Source organism: Vitis riparia, chromosome 14 (assembly GCF_004353265.1).
Source record: "Vitis riparia cultivar Riparia Gloire de Montpellier isolate 1030 chromosome 14, EGFV_Vit.rip_1.0, whole genome shotgun sequence".
Taxonomy (NCBI): domain Eukaryota; kingdom Viridiplantae; phylum Streptophyta; class Magnoliopsida; order Vitales; family Vitaceae; genus Vitis; species Vitis riparia.
The window spans coordinates 313,610-334,906 of record NC_048444.1 but is presented as its reverse complement, the minus strand read 5'-3'; the positions used below and the strand labels follow the sequence as shown (position 1 = coordinate 334,906).

The window sequence follows — 21,297 nt, the reverse complement described above, 5'->3', positions numbered from 1 at the left end:
TTATTTTAAAATTGTTGAAAAATATTAAATAATGCTTTATTTTCAAAGTTTTCACAAGTTAAATTATTAAATTTGTTAAAAATATTCTGATTTTATAAAATAATATTAGAAGTGGCGTAGATGCTCCGGTTCACGTGATAACCCAATTTAAAATGGGGAAAAGGGAGGGAAAAGGTCCCATGTTCACGTGCTGCTTTGCATGCCTTAATCATGAATCCCAAGGCCTTGTTTGGAATTTTGGATCAGCTTCAAAGCTTAACTAGGTTTTGTTTATTCTTTAATTTAGTAAGGGCTTGTATAATTTTGTTAAAAAGACCTATAAATAAATAATAAATAATTATAAAATCTAGAAATTATTATTTTTTTACATAAACTCATTTTGAGTCATGGAAGAAGGCATTTTAATTTGTTTACAGAAATTATTTTGTTTTAATAATAATTTTCCAAAATTTGAACATTCTGAGAAGCAATATTTTATTGATTTTTTTATTATTATTTTTCTTTTTAAAGTCATAAAATGATTTATAAAAACTTTGATTCAATTTTCAAAGATGGGTCTTTATGTCTAGTGAAAAAAATTTAAAAATAATAAATTAATAAATAAATAGAAAGTTTCAACTGGGCCCGACTCACTTGCATAGGCCCAGCCCAAGCACAATTCATGGACCACATTTTGGACTTACTCAAACCAATAATGACAAATTCTGAATGGAAAACAATTTTTTTTTTTTTGTAGAATGAATTTGAGGCGTCACTCAAATGGCATTTTCTAAAGAAATGAGTAAAGAAGAAGATATTAATTAGCAGAGACAGCTTAGATTAGATGCAGATGGAGGGAATCAACTTACTTTTGAATTCAAGTCCTAATTTTTTTATTAAATCTCTCTTAACCGATAGATAATCATCTTTTGATGATTGGTTATAAACATGACAATTGAACATAGAAAATAGAACACTCTAGAATATCTAAATAATTGAAGCATGAAAGTAATTATTTGGACTTTATGTAATGCTTTGTAATGACCCAATTGAGTCACTCACATATTCAATATACCATTGAGCTCTAAGACTTGACGGTTAAGTTAATAAGCACTTGGCGCATCTTTCCCTTGACTCATTCATTCATAATAATTTATATTAGAGGGATCCGCGAAGCCCTCACCTAGCCGCCCATAAAACAATCCTGTCGTGGACTGCGGTTTTCAAAGCACAATGGATTGTAAGAATCAAGTTGAATCCCACATCATTAAGCTAAGGTTTGAAGGTTGAACTGATAAACACTTCTGCCTTCAATGCCCAACTTTCAAGGGTGAGTTCTAACGCATGTGAAGGTGACACTTTCTCTTTCTTCTATTCATCCCAGAAATACGCCATCTCAAAGTGCCCATTCCAAAAGAAAAGTAAAAGACCGGCCATGTTGCAATTTATACATATCATATCAAAACAGAGTCTAGAGTTATACAAAACATACCCATGGCCATTATCACCATTATCAACAATCCCCTTTATTTATATAAGCACAGGCTCTATTCAGTCCAACCTTCTAAGCAAGTAGGCCACTTGAACCTCCTTTGTTAATGGCATGATCCAGTCCCCATACAGGTCTGCAACCAAGCTCGGTTTTATTTTGTAGACTGGACCGGCATCATTGTCTTCCATCCCATTCACCACTACCTCTTGCCCGTAGGCTTTGGTTTTCATCTCCACTCTCATCTTCACTACATCTTCAACCCTCTGGTAAGTCAGCATATCCATCAGCCGCTGGCTGTCCTGCAAAACCCGATGCCAACAACAAAAATGGATATGAAACCCAGCAGCAGTGTGAATCATGAAACCAATATGAAAGAGAAAATGAAGGAAAGATTGGGCAAAGAAAAAAAAATGTACTTGTGCTTTGATGGCAGCTTCGTATGCATCTGGGGAGGCTTGGAATTTTGCCTCTGCCACGAACTTGCCATAGTGGATTCTCTTTGACAGAGCCTGCAAGGATGTCCAACAGTGTTGCCAAGTTACAACTATGCATTTAGAGAATTATTCGACATCTGGATTTGTGTGAGAGCCCGGGTTGCAAGAACACATACATACACGGAGCACACATCATTGGTTTCCATAAAATGCCAAACCATATCTATCTAAAATGTATATGTAGACGACAAAGCTACACCAAACTGTAGAGTTTGTAAATAACAAAACAAGAAGTACATGAAGGCATGCGAGTATTAAGTTGGCGGAACACAGAATCCTGTGAGAAACACATGGAATGCAGACCTTTTGGTATTGGACATGAATATAGGCACTGATGCGTGGTAAATTCCAAACAACAGAACATCGGCACATTATTACCCATTCCCATGGCTCAGGTTTACACTAGTACTAAACAGGGTTAGATTGGGGAGTGCCCAGATGAAAAAACCAATACTTCATCTGTAATTTGAGGGAAGTTCAGGAGACTTTGAGTTTTCACAGAATTAGCATTGGTGATGCTCAGAGTGGTGTGGCCTTAGTTGCAAAACTAAGGATTAGTTAGATTCGCCATTCAAATGCAGCAACCGATTACCAAGTTTAAAACAATTACAGGGGAACAACAAGCTTCCTTGTATGACCAAACCAGTAGAAATCTGGATCAGTCTCAACTAGACACCATCAAGACTAAAGAACCTTAAAATTTTTCAATATGCTTAGGGAAGAATCAAGCCATGCAACTCCTTACAGAGTCGGCTTGTTTCCCAGTAATTTCTACATTGGATCACAGTTTGTTCTTCCTGAAACACTATATCATTTGAAATAATAAATCTTAAGGCAGTTAGGAATTGGGTTTTATAAATCTTTTACCTCACTTCTATGGTAGACTGGAATAAAATGTGGAGTCGTCATGAATGTAACATGACAACTTCATTTCTGGTCCAACCACACATGATAAGCTTTCATGGACGATCCTTTTGATAGGCAAACAAGAATATATAAAAAGCATCGATCAAGAAGGGGGGGTTGCAACCCAAGCACACAGGAGGTGTACATAGGATGCCAAAAAAAAACCTTCACACACAACAATTGTTCATTCAAAGGCCAAAAAAAGAGAATGAACTATAGTTAACTTGTACTGCACCAAACTAAAATAAATTCCCACCCAAGTCATTCAAACTAAATTTATTTTCTTAAAAATGGATAATTTAGCTAAAATTCATACCTGCAAGCAAATTGTGTCACAAACAGCTGCTGATCCATAGTTTCCATCATCTCCTTCCTTGACTAGTCTTGGAAGAAGGTCTCTGAAATACATACTCCATATTTGCTCATTAATATTGATCAAACCTGAACCAGGATGCAGTACCTATTTGCAAATGGGAAGCAAGGTTAGATCAGTGAGTGATTAGAAAAACACAAGTTAGCAACAATGCAAACAAAAATTTGAACACAGCAAGGGGGGTAGATCCATTGGGAGAACTGTTCTGTCATATAGTTGAGTAGCCCAAAAGATTCTATTCAGCTTTAAATCAAATCTATAGTTGACATTGGATCAGAATAGTTCTATTTTTAATTGATTCAGTTGGAGTTTTCATGTGTCAAGAAAATTAATTTGATTGACCTAATAAGATCTTAAGGACAACTCCCCCAAGTTTTCCAGGTTTTCAAATTTCTTAAAATTACTTGTTTGGACAATGTCAATCACAATAATTTTAACTCGCTCTGAACTGAAAGAACAGATTAGAGACAACTGATAACTTACGAGTACCATGCCCTGGAGGTCAAACAGTTACCAAACAAACTGCAACTTGGACAAAAAGAGTAATCATATTTCAAACACATCTTATATCATACCTTTGGGTACTGTAAAGGTGGCAACATTGGTTCAGGCAACTCAACTGGGAAGAAAGGATGCTCATCAGGGCTCTTGTACCTGCCCACCTATGTTAATTAAAAGTGGATCAGAAAACCAGCAATAACATCATTCCTCTTCCCTTCTTTCCCTCTCATCTTCCTTCTTTTCTTTCAATCATTCTTCTTTGATGGGTTTAAATGTAACATACCTGAGCATGAAGCTTTTCGGTTTCCCTGACCATGAATTCAACCAAAGAGCCATGGAACCCATCCATTGACAAAGCATCGGGATCATATGTCTCCGCATTGTAACAATACTGAGCTCTTTCCAAGAGGCTAAATATTATGCTATCCTCTTGTCGAATTAAAGAATTTCTTATAGCATCCAAAGTCAAGTTCTGACTCTCATCTACTCTTTTTTTCCTTTCAAACCTACATTAAAAGAAACCCTATATTCAGATCTGGTATACCACATATAAATAACTATTTATCCATTCGAATATAAAAGTAGTATTAAGAGGTGCATTTAATTTAGGGATAATGTAACTGTTGTGCTTCCTTTTCCAAGCAAATAAGCATAGTGGAAGTCTGCACAATAACTGCCCTACTATTTGTAATCAAAGTTCTGGTGTTTTCCACATGGTAAGAAAATAATATGTTCCACCGTTTGAGTGGACAGAAAAGGAGGAAAAGAAAAAACAGGGTCACACCATGTTCCACCATTTTCATCTTTGAATCAATGTGTTTAGTCACATCAAAGTTTCAGGGATCCTCATCACAAGTCGAGTGTGAGAAAACACTATGCCTTGAAATTTTTACTAACATCAGTAGGGTAGATTGACTGGTACTTTCTAAGATACAAAATATTTTATCAGCAAAGTATGATAAAACCAGTGCAAACTCTTCAGTTGAAAGCAGTAAACTCTATAACAGAGACCCCCACCCCCAAATACAGAAACACACACAATTCACCTTACACTGACTAAATGAAACAGTTGCAACTATCTACTGCAGACCAATTTAATTTATTAAAAAAAATATAAAGGAAATTTTAGAAAATAAATGTAGTTTACTGATAGCGGAAGTGTCATATTCATTTTTTGAGTGCATTTTATTTTTTTAAGCACATAAACAATGTGGTAATATGCATGAGCAACAAAAGTTTTCAGTGTTGTTCCATATGGCGAGTAATTTAAGGGTATTTGTAGTCTGTAAGATCTCTTATCAGCAAAATACAAGAATACCAATACAATGTCTTCAGGTAAAGCACTCAACTCCATAATCCCTCTCCTTCTACATACAATACCCACCCCAAGACCAACCCTCCTAACACCACAATATTCACCTTAGACAATAAGAAAATGAAACCGATGCAGCTATATACCACAACTATTTTTTTTTTTGCATTTAATTCCTTTTATCAGAGCCAGTTTATTTTATTAGCAGAAGTAAAGGTACATTCAATTTAGTTACAATGTAGCCGGTGTGCAGTTGATATTTTAAGAACATGTGCAGCAAGGTACTGTACATGAGTACCCTGCCATGTGTAACTAGAATATCTAGGGTTGTTGCATGTGGTAAAAATTTATAACATGCAACAAGAATTATAAAAATTTTCAATATTCCCAATGGAAATGGACAAAAAAATGGGAAAAAAATGGGGGCACCATAGTCCCATTCTCATTGTTCAACCAACCACATTAAAGCCTCAAAGGTCCTTATCACAAACGCAAGTGCAAGACACAAACACACCTTGAAATTTTAAGCAACATTCATGGGGTAAATTGGTTGGTATTTTGTAATATGTAAAATCTTTTCTCAGCAAAGTACAAGAACATCAGTGCAATGTCTTAGGTTAAACACACTCAAAACTCAAAATATACTCCCTCTTCCGATAAAACACTCCCACACCAACACCCCAAAAAGACTAAAAATTGTTCATCCTATTCAATCACTAAATGAAACAGTATAGTTATCTAGTGCAGTCAGTTCTTTTAAAAACAATATATATATATATAGAAAAGCAAGTTTAGAAGGTGCATGAATTTAATGATAGTGTCACTCTCTTAAATTTCATTTTTTTAAGTGTGAAAACAACAAGCTAGTGTGCATGATAAATTGCACAATCATTTTAATCATTTCTTTTTTTTGGCAAAAATAGAAAAGCAATTTCAGAAGGTTTGTTAATTTAATGATGGTGCAAAAATCATGTATTTCATTGCCTAGGTTTGTCAACAACACAGAAGCGCACACAATAATTGCATTGCCGTATTAATCCAAGTTCATTTTGTAATGCCTTCAATTAAATGCAAATCTACTTCATTACCAAACCCAACCCACCCCCCTCTTCCCCTTCTCTTCTGGTTTAATCTTTATCAAGTGTCACCTATATGAAATAAGATTTTAAAGTTATATGAGGAAAAATTTTAAGCATTATTTGTGTAAACATGGAAACTACATAAAAATTAACGATCCACCAAGCGGTGAACCCACTAGACCATGAAAATAAAAAATAATTAGAAGGGATTCTACATACCCAATAAAGGTTACAAGATAAACCATGAAAACCAAGAATGATCCTATACAAACAATGAAGTATAGAGGAGAAAAAGGGAAGCTACACTTTACCCATGAGAAGATGTGGATGCCTGAACAGAATAAATACGTGTCTTTTCCAACGCTAGATTGAGGAATCAGGAGTTGTTTCTTTGCTTGGATTGGAAGGTGAAAAGACAATTGGATCTGAAAAACTTTGTATTGTGAAGGGTTGTAATAGTAGGAGAGCAAATTCTTAGCAGCTTTTCTTCCATTGATAAGAAACAATTAGTGGAAGGAAATTAACAATTTAGAAAGAGAGAGTGAAAGAAACAAAAGATGTGTTGTTTATTGTGATTATGTATTGCTTTTAACTGAGGGTTAAGAGTTACAAGAGGTTTCACAGCATAGGGATTCATGCACTACAAAGAACCCTCCACAACCTTGCTTTTTGTTGTTAGTATGGACATAGGGATTCACGCCCTTGAGGCCTAACTCAAGTGGTAAGGGGTGGGAAAGGGGTTATGGGAGGTTTCAAGTTTGAGTCCCATCCGGGACAAAAGAAGGAAATAAAAAAGGATTCACACCCACTGCACGTGCTCTCCAAGACTTTTTTTTTTTTTTTTTCTTTTTCAATTAGTGAGGACAAGCATTGCTTTTCAATGTAGGTAGTTTTCACAATAGGCCAAATAGAATAGGAATTCACATCCATTGAAAAGAAAAACAAGTGCAACATCCATAACCAATTTAAGTAGGTATTGCTTTTCAGTGAGCAATGAGCATAGGTGTCATAATAAGTTATGCAGATAGGAATCCAAATCCACTAAAAAGGAAAACAAGGCATACTATCCACAACCTTTTTTCATGCTATTTAATATGGACAGGTGATGCTTTTCAGTGAGGGTAGGTGTTATTATAAGTTAGGCGGGATAAGAATTCATGTCCATTGAAAAGAAAAACAGGGGGGTCACTACCTATAACCTTGTTATTCACACTATCAAGTCATCATCTCTCAGACCTAAACCAAACCTTCTTCTCACATTCATGTTACATCAGAGAAGAAGTTCAAAGTGGGTTGTTATAAAATTCATTCATTTCAGGGAGATTCGGCATGCCTGCCATTAACCCCATGCCTAAGCTCACAGATTTCTATGAGTTACCTGCTTTCTTTCACTTTTCTCTTCCTATTTTATGTGGGTTTTACTTTCTTTTTTCTATTTGTTGGATTTTTGGTGATAAAGATGGATACTTACAATGTCTATGAAGTTTTGATTTGATTGTGATTGTAGTTTTTTTTCTTTTTCCTTTTTAATAGGAATGTGTTTGATTTGATTGTGTTTGTGCATTTGAGGAGTGAGAGGAAGGATGTGGGAGAAGCTGATTAATGAAAATGAATCCCCAAGATCCTCTCAAGAAAGGAATGATATAAAAAAAAATATTTAAAAAATCCTAAATTACTTAATTAAGGGTATTTCAGTCATTTTCAGTTTTTAGATATCATGATTAGTTACTAATTGGTATTTGAGTTTTATTTAGAATTTGGTAAGTTTTAGAATTCTCTATAAAAGAAGTTCTAAACTTTCTATTTTTCAAAATAAAATTTTTATTCCAAAGTTTCTATTTTGAGTCCTTAATCTAAAGTATTCTTTATTCAAAATTTTATGACAAGAAGTTTCTATAAAGTACCTTTTTAATTCTAAAAAGGAAGTTTTTGGTCTCTTTTAATTTTTTTAAAGGGATTTAATAGTTTTAGGAAAGAAATTTGAGTCCTAAGTAGTTACTACATAGTGTAGGTTTACTTTTTCGTAATTCTATTTAAATTCTAGGATTTTCTAAAGCCTATAAATAAGGCTAATTGATATGAAACGATATTAAGTATTAATAATCAATCATATCTATTTATTTATTTTGCACACTTTGCAATTGTCAATGGGTGAGACTTTATTGATTTTCTTATAAGTGAGATTCCTAGAAGGCCTTTTCTCTTTTTATTTTGTTTTACTTCTCCACGTTGCCAAAAAGTATTATTCTTTGTTCCTCTCTGTAAACCCTAAAAGATTGAAACTTTAAACCACCTATTTGATTGTAGACAACCATCATAGGGTTGTCCTACATCACTAAATTGCTTAAGAATGAGTTTGACAGTGTTTCTATTCTAAGCATTTTTAGTGGAAGTATTTTCTCTAAAAGTTCTTTTGGGAGGATCACACCTATCAAGTGCTTCTCCAAGAAGCACTACAAGTAAAAAATTTAACTTTTTAAAAATGTTTTCTAACTTTTGTCAAGTGTCCGATTTTTCTTCAAAAACACTTTCTATGCTAGAAGTGCTTTCTAAAAGCACTACCAAATGGACTCTAAATTTGTTATTTGGTGTTTGTTTTAGGTTTCTTTGATTATTGAGAAAATATGGGAAAATGAGGGGAAAAAAAAGGGACAAGATTGATTTATGGTTTTGCCTCCCTCCAAGTTCAGGCAAGCAATAAAGTAAACTATTTCCCTCATTACCATTCCCCCCTTCCCTCCTTATTACCCTTCTCATTCAAATCTAAGTAACATGTTGGGTTGTGTCAAATTTTAAGTATCCTATCACAAAATCAAATAATTGAGTTCCTTACACCCTGAAGTTTTGATATACTTCCTTACTATCAATACATTATCTTAACTTATCATGTAAAAGCAATAAGGTTCAATGTACAAACTAATTACTTTTTCTCCATTATTTTACTTTACAAGGTGACATATGCAAGGCACGGACTTTTTAACAATTTATAAGCACAGCTCATTAGTTCTTTTTTTTTTTTTTTGTTGAAAGGCAAAGCATAGCTCATTAATCTTAAGCACCAGAAAATCAAATTAAAACCATTTAACGAAGAAATATTAACCAGTACATTGCCCTATGTTACACATGGTCAATACCAGTGATATCAAATTTTGATAGTTTGGATCATCTGGTTTGAAGACCATTAGACACTGGAAAATTTAAACAGAAAACTTAACCATTTAAAATTGACAAATCAAATCACCTGCTTGTGTTTACATTATATATCTTGGACAGTGCCCATGAAACTCCAGACAATCACTAAAGACCATTTAGAAAATGAACAAACAGTCTAATTCATATTAGACCTTTGCAAACATTTGTGGCATGCGCATGCGCAACAAATTCAAGTTTGGAGAATAACTTAAACCAAATAAAAATCTAAATACAAGTTGAAAACTTTTGTATGATTTGAGTGACAGAGTTATAAGAAATAAGATAGAATTATGCTTAATGGAAGAGTAATCAATGATTTGGGGTCTTTTCAAGCATTCAGAAAATTAGGTTAAGCTGCATGCAGCTGTTCTAGTTCCAGAGCAGATCAGTCAGTTCAGATTAAGTGCTTTGAAGTTCTAAGGCCTGCTCAACACCATGCCAATGCATGCATTTGAAAAAAGTATTCAACTCATATGCCAAATTACAAAATATAACAATACATCAATGTCTATATGTAAATGGGTGTGCATGGGTATATGAGTATGGATGTTCATAAGGTGTATGCATGAACTTTCATTCCCAACAAGCAGGGTGGCAGGGCATTTTCTACTTGTGAACAAATTCAATTCTTTGAAACAGCCTAGCCTCCCTAGGAAATCACGACGCCTGAAGGTACTATGCATGTTTTATGCATGCAGGCACAAGGATTATGCATTCATAATGCGGGCAATGCACTCCAATTCATACCCAATTAAAGGAAATTTATTTATTTTTCATTGTTAGTATGATTCATTATTTCTTGTATCATGCAACTACACAAACATACAACCAATCTGGACCAAACCAAGTTCTGTATCATGCAACCACCCAACCACTTGACCAGATGGAAGAAAACAAACCGAATTCAATCTCTGACATCAAAGAACCAAAAGCAGAAAACAAAAAGGTATCTGCATACCCATTAAAGTTTCGGTTACACAAACAAAGACAAGAACACATGCTCAATTCAAACTCAACCAAACCGACAAGCGAATTCAGTTTTTGAACACTGGAAAAACAAAACCTGAAAAGTCACATGGTAAGAACAGTCTAGCTAGCAATGGAGAAAAATATTACCTCATATATACTGAAACAAACAAATATAAGGAGAATCTGCTTCTCAATTGCTACAATTGAAAAATAGAAACATATGTATATACACACAGATTAATGCAATGTTTAAGAAATAACTAACAGAATCAAACAATTGAAAACAAATTGCATAGCATGAGCGAACTCCGGTATAAGCCCCCAATCAAACCATCAAAAACCAATCTGACGCCCAATCAAGAAGAGAAAAAAAATAAATGCAAAAGCATAATAAATTCTACAGACCCATGAAGGATTTGAAAACAAAAAGAATCATATCATACATATTGGCAAAAGGGGTGATTGGGTATGTTTGAACCTGAGAGGAGTTGGAGAGACATGAATAGACTGGATAACCCTGTTCTTCAAACTTGGGAACCTACAACTGGAACAATGGTTGGTCTTGGAGGTGAAATAGGAACTGGGTTTTGAAATTTTTGAACCCTGGGGTAGAATAACGGAAGGAGAGGCGGCTTTCAACAGCTTGGCCTCCATTGCTGATGAAAAAGGGAAGAAGCTTTACAATGCAATAGAGGAAGACGGAGAGAAGAGGTATCTTATAGAGAAAAAAGAGCAGGGAACGGGGTATTGGGCATGGTGGTTGTTGAGAAAGAGAAAGGGCTTGAAAGAGAAGGTAGGTATAGAATTGGGGGGTTAGGTGGAATTGGGTTTTTCCAATCTCCACCGCTCCACAGGGACTTCCACTTGCTCAATGCTCTGGACTAGTCTTCGTCTTTTTGGAGGCTCATGAGTCATGACTCTTTCTAACTGAAAATTTCCATTTTTTTTTCCTTAATAATTATTTAATAGCATTTAATGGAAACAAATTTAATTAAATAAACCCTAACCCTAGACCTCCACAAATGCCTCAATTTCACAATTTGAAGGTTAATGAAATTCATCTTTGTTCTTCATATGATTTTGACCGTTAACACTTATAATCATTCCATGATATATTTATTAAAAGAAATTGTTCAAAGAACAATCAAATTCTTTGTTGAAAATTTATTAAAACCCATAAGAAAAAAAAAATTAAAGAGAAGTGAAAAAATTTTGATTTTTGAATAATTAAAAAGATTTAAATTATTTAATATATTTTAAAAAATATTCCTTTAATATTATCATAATATTTCTTTACAAAAAGAAAAGAAATTTGGAAACGGACTAATTACTTGTTCTTGAAGCTTTTTATTTCAAATAAAGCCTTTATTTATATTTATTATTTTAAAATATTTGGTTCTTAGTACAACTATGGGTGATTTTATAATCAATCAGTACAGAAATATTTAATTATTAATAATCAGAAAATGAAAGAATCGACCCATATAAAAAGCATGATAGCCCACCCCACATGAATAGAGAAAAGTCAACAACAACAACAATAGTACCAGTCAACATTGGTGTCATGGCTGGCTCATGATGTTTTAAATCAAACATAACCCATCAAAATCGATGATGTCAAGGGTTTTAAATTTAAACTTTTTAGCAATGGTATAAAATATTTCACGATGTGACTTTATTAATACAATACTCAATTTTTTTTTTTAATTTTATTTAAGTTAGGAATGAATGGAAGATTAAATTTTAATAATTATTTTTTACTAATTATTAGCTTAATATAGTATCTAAATTTAAATTTTTAGTTTATGTCTATTGATATTGTCCATTTTGATCTAATACATTCTCAACTTTAATCTAATATGAATTGAATTCAATTTTTAATAATACATAAATAAATTTTTTAATAATCAATTTTAATATCATTTATAATTATTCATTTCATCCTGTACAAATATTACATATTTTGATTCTAATGCAACCTTATGATTTTATTCTCTATATGTATATAATATATTTATATCTGATGGAAAAGTTCTTAAAACATTTTTTATTTTTTGAATCCTCGAAAACACTTTAGAAAATAATTAAAAATAGTTTAAATTTTTATAAATAAAAAAACAACATTTCTTTATAATAAGTAAGCATGGATTCATGTTCTCACTTTTTTTAAATTTGATATGAAGTGCTTTTTCAAATCATATGAAGCTCGAAATAAAATAAAAAAGATTTTTACTTCTCCCATATAAGAAAAAGCGTATTTATTTGTTTAATACATAAAAATCCTTCAATTATAAAAGATATTATCGAGAGCAAATCATTATCAGAATCGATAGAAATGGAAATATTTCAATCTTTTTTCCCCCAAATTTTAAACCATTAAAATCCAGAGCAGTGGGAAGAACCTTATCTACAGCCCAAGTTCCTAGCATCCCTCGGTGCCTTCACCCTCTTCCCCCCCAGATGCTGGCACTGTCCTCTGACTCCTCTCTTCGACTCTGAACCACAAATGTCAGTACCAATTCGAAACCCCACTTGGGTCTCCAAGCGAAGGCTTCTCGAGCAGAAGATCTCAGACCTCCATAGATGCTCTAGCCTCAACCAAGTAAAGCAAATTCATGCTCAGGTCCTCAAAGCTAATCTCCATCGGGAATCTTTTGTGGGGCAGAAGCTCATTGCTGCATTCTCTCTCTGTCGCCAGATGACGCTGGCTGTCAATGTTTTTAATCAAATTCAAGACCCAGATGTGCTTTTGTATAATACTTTGATTAGAGCACACGTTCGGAACTCGGAGCCATTGCTGGCGTTTTCGGTTTTCTTTGAAATGCAGGATAGTGGGGTGTGTGCGGATAATTTCACGTACCCGTTTCTTTTAAAGGCGTGTTCGGGGAAGGCTTGGGTGCGGGTAGTGGAAATGATCCATGCCCAAGTGGAAAAAATGGGGTTTTGCTTGGATATTTTTGTGCCCAATTCGCTTATTGATAGTTACTTCAAGTGTGGTTTGGATGGCGTTGCTGCGGCGAGGAAGGTGTTTGAGGTGATGGCGGAGAGAGATACTGTTTCCTGGAATTCGATGATTGGAGGGTTGGTGAAAGTGGGCGAGTTGGGGGAAGCTCGGAGGTTGTTCGATGAAATGCCAGAGAGAGATACTGTGAGTTGGAATACGATATTAGACGGGTATGTTAAGGCGGGAGAGATGAATGCGGCATTTGAATTGTTTGAGAAGATGCCGGCCAGGAATGTTGTGTCTTGGTCCACGATGGTTTTGGGTTATAGCAAGGCCGGGGATATGGATATGGCGAGAATCTTGTTTGATAAGATGCCTGTCAAGAACTTGGTTCCGTGGACCATAATGATATCGGGGTATGCTGAAAAGGGGCTTGCTAAAGATGCAATTAACTTGTACAACCAAATGGAGGAGGCTGGATTGAAGTTTGATGATGGGACTGTTATTAGTATTTTATCTGCCTGTGCAGTTTCTGGTTTGCTTGGATTGGGTAAGAGAGTTCATGCCTCCATTGAGAGGACCAGGTTTAAGTGCAGCACTCCAGTGAGCAATGCATTGATTGATATGTATGCAAAGTGTGGTAGTTTGGAGAATGCCTTAAGCGTCTTTCATGGAATGGTGAGGAAAGATGTGGTGTCTTGGAATGTCATAATTCAAGGACTAGCCATGCATGGACATGGTGAGAAAGCACTTCAGCTCTTCTCTAGAATGAAAGGAGAAGGGTTTGTGCCTGATAAGGTCACCTTTGTTGGTGTCTTATGTGCATGTACCCATGCAGGTTTTGTTGATGAGGGCCTTCGTTATTTTCATGCAATGGAGAGAGATTATGGGGTTCCTCCTGAAGTTGAGCATTATGGTTGCATGGTTGACCTTTTGGGGCGTGGTGGGCGTCTTAAGGAAGCTTTTCGGCTTGTACATAGCATGCCATTGGAACCAAATGCAATCATTTGGGGTACCCTTTTGGGAGCATGCCGGATGCATAATGCTACTGGACTTGCAGAGGAGGTGCTTGATTGCCTGGTTAAATCTGAGCTATCAGACTCAGGAAATTTATCTATGTTGTCAAATATCTATGCTGCAGCAGGAGATTGGGACAATGTTGCTAATATAAGGATAAGAATGAAGAGCACAAGCATCCAAAAACCATCAGGGGGTAGTTCAATTGAAGTGGATGATGAGGTTCATGAATTTACAGTTTTTGATAGATCACACCCTAAATCGGATAGAATCTATAAGACGATTGATGGGTTGGGCCAGCACATTAACAAGCTGACTACGAGTAGTTGATGCAGAGAATTGTTTGGGAAGGAATATTGCTGAAGTGGTGCTTATACTGCATGCATCCTCTCAGTCCAAGTGGCAGGAGCACTTTGGCAAAAGCTATATTGGACAATATTTAAGAAAGGACATCCTCAAGGATGCTTTTCCCTATAGCTTCTTTAGGCATGAATTGGCTGCAGTTACTGAAGAGAGGAGTATGGCATCGCTTCTTGTATATATACATTGTACACTCATTCAAGCTTCTGGCAACTCTCAATTGTATTAAATTTCTAGACAATTATAAAATGAGCCTTACAATAATCATGTAATATCTTGTCTCCTATGACCATGTTGACATCACACATCTGATATGGTTCTTGTGTCTTTTGAACAAAATACCAGTTCATTATCACAATGTACTTGCTTCACAGAGAGTATAACACTGGAGGCTGATTGATAATTTTGTATTTGCATTTGGACGTGGTTGTTCCTGGTGCTGTTAGTTCAAATGTTCAATTTATGTCACATTCATCTACAGTGCAGACCCTTGTAGCAACGAGTTCTCACCCCAGATTACGGTGCCCTCATTCAGGGGATTTAAAATCAAGTTGAAGGGTGAACCATGCAGGGGCTCATGTTCAGTTCTTTGGTCCACTAACCAATTTACACCCCAATTTGTTGAGATTCTCTTTTGTAAGCTGCATTCTTGTAAGTTTCAAGAACCGACTACATCTTATCTTGTTCTCAGTAAAGGGTTTCCATTGATGGGAATGATGTGATTTACACATCTTACTAAATGTGAAATCCTATTAAGTAATGAAGCCAGGGAAGTTATTATTTCAGTTGTTTGAATTTGGCCTAGCATGACAAAGGCAATTTCTGGTGATCTCTTCCTCACACAGCTATTTTCTCTAGATGACTCTGATGTTCCCTGTACCCATTTCTTACCTGCTCAAATACATGATAGAAAATTGCATCATCTCTGTGATTTCTTTATTAGCTACATGGCATGACATCTTTATTAGTGATATCATCACATAAAAGCTTTACTCAGTGATGACTGATGATAGCTTAATTAGTCTATTCGTGTTGTAACTTGTATGTGACACATGTAAAATCATTTCATTGTGTTTTTCATGGCATCTAGAATAGTCTACATGTTAGTATTCACCCTTTTATTACTTTTCCATACTATTTTATGTCAAGTGACTCAAGTTCATTTTCCTTTGCTAGATTCTGAATGTCATGATAGATGGGTATATCGTGTAGAAAACAAAGTGGTTCCCGAAAAAATAAGACCAATCCCAGTGGCCAGTAGCAGGATGCCATGTCTTATAACCGGAAACTTCTGCCTACTATGTGCAAGTAGTGTGTTTATAGTATTCTATTCATCCACCAAGTGCCCCAGTGGTGGAAACTGGAAAATACCTAACTATGCAAACTAAAGGTTAGGAATGTGACACATCACCCATAAAGGGATAAAAGCTTCTGCCCATCTCAGAAAATATAGCAACTCAGAAAAGCCTCGAGTTTATTTTATCAACAACCACCCGTAGAATGTTGTAGGTTTCCTATTATTATGCCATGTGTAAAGCATATCCATTGGCCCATACATGAGAAAGCTACAGAAAAGCATTCCACTTGGTGGGATGGGACTAAAAGGAGCTTGTGGTGCACATTTATCCTCATTGCATATATATTTATGTATATATAATTTGCATCAGAGGTCTTATCCATAGTTTTTCATCTGCCACATAGAGGAGAGAGAAGTGGAGGAGTGAAGAGAGGAAGGAAAGAGAATGGAAGCATGTTTTCTCACTTCAAATTCCTTCACCAGAACCATAGAACTACTCCCTTCAATCAAAGCTAGAAATCTCACCTACCCCAAGAGAAAAGCCAATCAATTTCAATGTAGAAAAGCTCCATTTCCATCTTCTATAACGTGTAAGTGCTCCAATTGCCTTATCGTTGACTATGAATAGTAAACACCATTTGTTGCAATTTTCTATCTTGATCTTCAGATATGGTTTTTGATTGATTTGAAGGCCTGGTCTTTTCTTGATCTTTTCATTTGATGTCTTGATGTCTTGTCATATGAATCAGGCCGATCGTTTTTGACTTTATGCATGGATTTTAGTCATTGAGAACCATGATCTTGCAGTGAGATCTTAGTTATACACTCAGCTTTGAGTTTCCTAATGGTTTTCCCAATCGTAGGTTGCCATCTGGGGTCTTCATCTTCGTCTGAGGATGCTGACAAACCTTCCATTAGTGCTGATTGGAGATCATTCAGAGCAAGATTGGTGGCTGGAGAACAAGCATCAAGGCTGGAAGAGCCTTCCTCATTGGTTGATCCTGATTCTGCAGTGGATCATCCTCTACCCATCACAATTGGGGACAAATGGGTCCACACCATCCATGAACCTGAAAAGGGCTGCTTACTCATTGCCACAGAAAAGCTTGATGGAGTCCACATTTTTGAACGAACGGTGATCCTGCTATTATCAACTGGTCCTGTGGGTCCAACTGGCATCATACTCAACAGACCCTCTCTCATGTCAATAAAGGAAACAAGATCAACAGTTCTGGATGTTGCAGGCACCTTCTCGGATATGCCACTGTTCTTTGGAGGACCCATAGAGGAGGGCCTGTTCCTGGTGAATAGCCCAAAAGGGGATGATGATGGAGTGGTGAAGACTGGGCTTTTTGAGGAGGTAATGAAGGGTTTGTATTATGGGACCAAGGAGAGTGTGGGTTGTGCAGCAGAGATGGTGAAGAGGAATGCTGTTGCGGTTGAGGACTTCAGGTTCTTTGATGGGTATTGTGGGTGGGAGAAGGAGCAATTGAGAGACGAAATAAGAGCTGGGTATTGGACTGTAGCTGCTTGTAGCCCTAGTGTAATTGGGCTGACCAGTGTTGGAAGTGTGGGATTGTGGGAAGAAATCATTGGGCTTATGGGCCCTAGAAAGGTCTGGTGACACTCCACTCTTGGGCCGTCAATTCCTAAACTCAAGTGCTGCACTGCACTAGGTCAAGTTCAGTATGATTTTAGGCTTTTGCAGGGCACACAAGGGGAAAAAAACGATAAATCTTCTGAAATGTATCTCTGAACTAATTGCAGGGTCTAAGGAAAAGCATTTCAAATGTAGCCTTACCCTCATAAGAAAAAGTTTGAGGCTCTAGTGGTTGTATATTATGCATTTTGCTTTTCAACATTTGGTTTAAATGTAGATTGTGTAGCGTTTGACCAAAGCATGTATGTGTTTTGTTTTAAGGCATGCTTGGAGAAGTGTAAGCGTTTGAACATGAAGCACCCAATTAATCTGATTCACATGTCTCATCACCAAATTATATATATATATATATATTTCAAGCTGCTGCTCTGCTATTAACAAACTAACTAGATCTTAAGTTCAAGCCTCTCTAATATTTGTGTGGTCTAGATGGTCTAGGATAGAGTGGTAAGACCCATGGGTTTTCACTCCTTCAAAAGGGTGATGCTCTCTTTAGCTGAAATCTAGGGTAAATGCCTTATGATATATAATTTTCTTGGATAAATTATGATATCTTACATCGATTAAGGAGTGCATACATGGTTTTTGAGTAATAGGGATCCTGGTTTAAATTGAACAATATTTATAGAAGAGGTAGGAGGTGAGGTTCATATATACATGTCATTATACTTAATAAAGACACTAATAATGTGATGTGTGTATATATATTAGACAATATTTACAAGGAGTTTGTATCCACGTATCATTATGCTTATTGAAGACACTAGAATTGTATATTCCAATCAGTTGCATTCACATGTATGCAAATCTTGGCTTTATTTGAATGATTGCTAATTAGAAGCTGCGGTAGTCACCATTATAGTGGGTCCAAGCAATTAATGTCTATTATCTCATCCCATATACAACTTCATCAAAAGTCAAAATAATTTTATTCTTTTACTACCATAATTTTATCTTTATTTTCTTCATTCTACATGGATCTTCTTTAAGAAGATGGGCTTGATTTAAGGTAGTCAAATAAAATCAAGCCCATCTTCTTAAAGAAGATGTTTTCAAAAATACCATTTTCAAATCTTACTAAAATAATTGCCATATTTGAAAATATCTATTATAAGAAATTTTCAAATATAACAATAATAAAAAAAAAATAAATGGTTGTCACTCTATATGGCTATGTACATCTAGTACATTCTTCATGGCTTCATCTCCAAGTTCCAAGAAATGTTTGGTCTTATGGGCCCTATAAAGATTAGGTGACACACTCCACCCTTGGGCCTTCAATTCCCAAACTCAAGTAAAAAGAGAGAGAGAGAGAGAGAGAGAGAAGAAAAAAAATGGGTTTGAGGCTCCGGTGGTTTGAAATTTATGCACTTTTTCTTTTCAGCATTTGGTGCATGTATGTGTATGTTGTGTTTTTTTAGGGCATGCTTGGAGAGGTGTAGGCATTTGAACATTAAGCACTCAATGACCTTAGCCCATATGTCTCATCACCCAATTAACCTTTACATACAACTATATTTTGCAAGTATTTAATCAAACTGTACTTGGATAGTAACTAGATCTTGAGTTTTAAGAGTTAGGATAAATGTTTTAGGATGTGTAATATTGGATTATAGATTTAGGAAGTTGAGGTCAATGCCCACATATCATTATGCTTATTGAAGACGCTAACAAAGTGATGTGTGAATATGTGAAATTCCCACATGTATGTTCCGATCCCATATGGTTGTATATGAATGGTTGGCAAGAAGAGGCCGCGGTAGTCACCATTATTGTAGGTCCAAGCAATTAATGTTCATACTTATGATCTCATCTCATAAACACCTATATGAAAATTAAACATCGATCCCACTAGATCAAGTTCAAAAGCTGGGGGCCATTCTGATTTCTGAGGTTTAAAATTGCAGGCTATGTGTGTTTGACAGTCATATGAGTTTCACTTTCTTTTTTGCCCTTTTCTTTTCTGTTTCCCTTTTCCCTGTGAACCCTTTTCTGGCTCTTCCCATGGACCATTTCCTGCTTCAAATTTTGAAAGTTCTTCTTTCTGCATTTTTAGGTCACGAAACTTTGAAAGTTGCCAGACTTTTTTAAAAGTAGCTTTGCTTGGAACTTTGATTGATTCTTACACAAATTTTGCAGGCTCTCTGGCAATGGTGCTTCTCGGTATCTTCTCATACGATAACTGTACCACAAAACCATCATGTGTGTTAAACTACTAATTTTTTTAGATAATAAGCCAACCCTTTAAGGATAGGGATGACAAAAGAGTAGGTCAATCTTGTCCTGTGTTGGTCTCTTATCAAATTTTTAATGGGTTGGAATGTACCACCCATTTATTTTTAATTGTATTATAAATAAATTTTGTAATTTATTTTTGTGAGAGGTAAATTCTTATGTTATAAAAGAAAAAAAATTAAAAATTAAAATTTTTTTTATTTAATTATATATATAATGAAGTGAGGTGGAGGTAAGACAACATATTACCTAGACATGACTAGGGTTAAAAGGGCAAAAAAAAATCCTTCAACCTTCCACCTTATCCGGTCAGTGACTACAATAAGGATATTTGAAAATAAGTCATTCTATTATCATATTTATTTATGAATTGAGTTAAAACTCTGATAAGTTATCTTTCATATAAACTTTTTCTAGATTTTGGGTGGAACTTGAACTAATAATTTTTGTGTAAACCAAAACTTTAATATCTATTAAGTCATTTTTATAAAACTCTGATTTCATATTAAGTTATTAATTTGATATTTGATAATGGGTAGACTAAAACCCTAGAAACCCATAAAAGGCCAACAAGATAATTCAGATAATTTTTGTTAAGAAGGCAATTAGGTACCTCAATCCATCCCATAAACCAAACATGGAAAACTGAAAAAACGATTTCCACGAAAGTGCATGAAGCAAAAGAGAGTTGATTAGTTGGAGTCTTGGAGAGGCACCTGCAGGTTTAATCCAAGCATAATGTCAAAGTGGACAAAGCCTTAGGTACCATAAAACTATATAATATCAGAATTTATTAATGACACTTTTAAAGCTATTCAATCACCTTCCAAGGCTAGGTCCTCTCATGGGTAATATCTGAGCTGTCCCACCAACCACTATTAATTTATCTGTTGATGCAAATTGGCATTGCTAGCATTCACCTATTGCACTAAAATGATGGTTTCTATGTGTTGGATGGATGATAATCTCAATGGTAGCTAGGATATTCATTATTGCATTTAGTGGATAAGCTTCTAGGCCCTGTTTGGTAACACTTGTTTTTTAAAAGAAAAAAATATTATTTTAATTCACAAAATAATTTTGATAATATAAAAAGAAAATTTTAAAAGAAATGTAAATTATTTTTACTTATATTTTTTAGAATGTTTATGAATAACAATACAAAAAAGGAGGAATACTTTAAAGACTTTTACATTGGATCTTAATGTATAATGCTTTGATGAAGAATAAATCGAAAAATTATCCTCCGTACTTGAATTTTTTAATACAATTTTTTTTTTCAATAGGGCACAATGCTCATTCTTTGGGTGCAATGGGCTGATAGAATTTTGAATTTTGATAACAAATTACCTACATTCATAAAGAAGAAAGATTGAAAATATCTCTTTTTTTTTCAGAAAAACCAAGTGGTCTCTTCAGTCCATGACCGTATGGAAATGGGTGAGGGTAAGGTTGCAGCGGGTGCAGATGGGTACAAGGATAATCTT

At 35.2% G+C, this 21,297-nt stretch overlaps 3 protein-coding genes across 3 annotated transcripts; 2 read left to right on the top strand and 1 right to left on the bottom strand.

Annotated features, from left to right (window-relative positions):
* Positions 1-1,322: 1,322 nt before the first annotated feature.
* On the bottom strand, positions 1,323-11,166 carry LOC117930304 (chorismate mutase 1, chloroplastic). Its single transcript, XM_034850889.1, has 6 exons — positions 10,776-11,166; positions 4,029-4,251; positions 3,820-3,906; positions 3,188-3,331; positions 1,888-1,980; positions 1,323-1,770 (listed from the first exon to the last, which is right to left on the bottom strand). Exons 1-6 carry the CDS (start codon positions 10,949-10,951, stop codon positions 1,531-1,533), a joined length of 963 nt encoding a protein of 320 aa, XP_034706780.1. The 5' UTR covers positions 10,952-11,166; the 3' UTR covers positions 1,323-1,530.
* Positions 11,167-12,674: 1,508 nt separating this feature from the next.
* Positions 12,675-15,403, top strand: LOC117930828 (pentatricopeptide repeat-containing protein At3g29230). Its single transcript, XM_034851578.1, has one exon. It carries the CDS (start codon positions 12,804-12,806, stop codon positions 14,586-14,588), a length of 1,785 nt encoding a protein of 594 aa, XP_034707469.1. The 5' UTR covers positions 12,675-12,803; the 3' UTR covers positions 14,589-15,403.
* Positions 15,404-16,290: 887 nt separating this feature from the next.
* LOC117930829 (UPF0301 protein CHU_1773) lies at positions 16,291-17,901 on the top strand. The gene is made up of 2 exons (XM_034851579.1): positions 16,291-16,505; positions 16,779-17,901. The coding sequence occupies exons 1-2, from the start codon at positions 16,361-16,363 to the stop codon at positions 17,537-17,539; spliced, it is 906 nt and encodes a 301-aa protein (XP_034707470.1). The 5' UTR covers positions 16,291-16,360; the 3' UTR covers positions 17,540-17,901.
* The last annotated feature ends 3,396 nt before the right edge of the window (positions 17,902-21,297 follow it).

Bases quoted from the DNA above. Each gene is read 5' to 3' on its own strand.
- LOC117930304 (XM_034850889.1), bottom strand. From the start codon at position 10,951: ATGGAGGCCAAGCTGTTGAAAGCCGCCTCTCCTTCCGTTATTCTACCC. The intron at 4,252-10,775 runs GTTCAAACATAC...CTTTTAATGTAG, and splicing joins GTCTCTCCAACTCCTCTCAG to GTTTGAAAGGAAAAAAAGAG. The intron at 1,981-3,187 runs GTATGAATTTTA...ACATCCTTGCAG, and splicing joins GTGACACAATTTGCTTGCAG to GCTCTGTCAAAGAGAATCCA.
- LOC117930828 (XM_034851578.1), top strand. From the start codon at position 12,804: ATGTCAGTACCAATTCGAAACCCCACTTGGGTCTCCAAGCGAAGGCTT.
- LOC117930829 (XM_034851579.1), top strand. From the start codon at position 16,361: ATGGAAGCATGTTTTCTCACTTCAAATTCCTTCACCAGAACCATAGAA. The intron at 16,506-16,778 runs GTAAGTGCTCCA...TCCCAATCGTAG, and splicing joins ATTTCCATCTTCTATAACGT to GTTGCCATCTGGGGTCTTCA.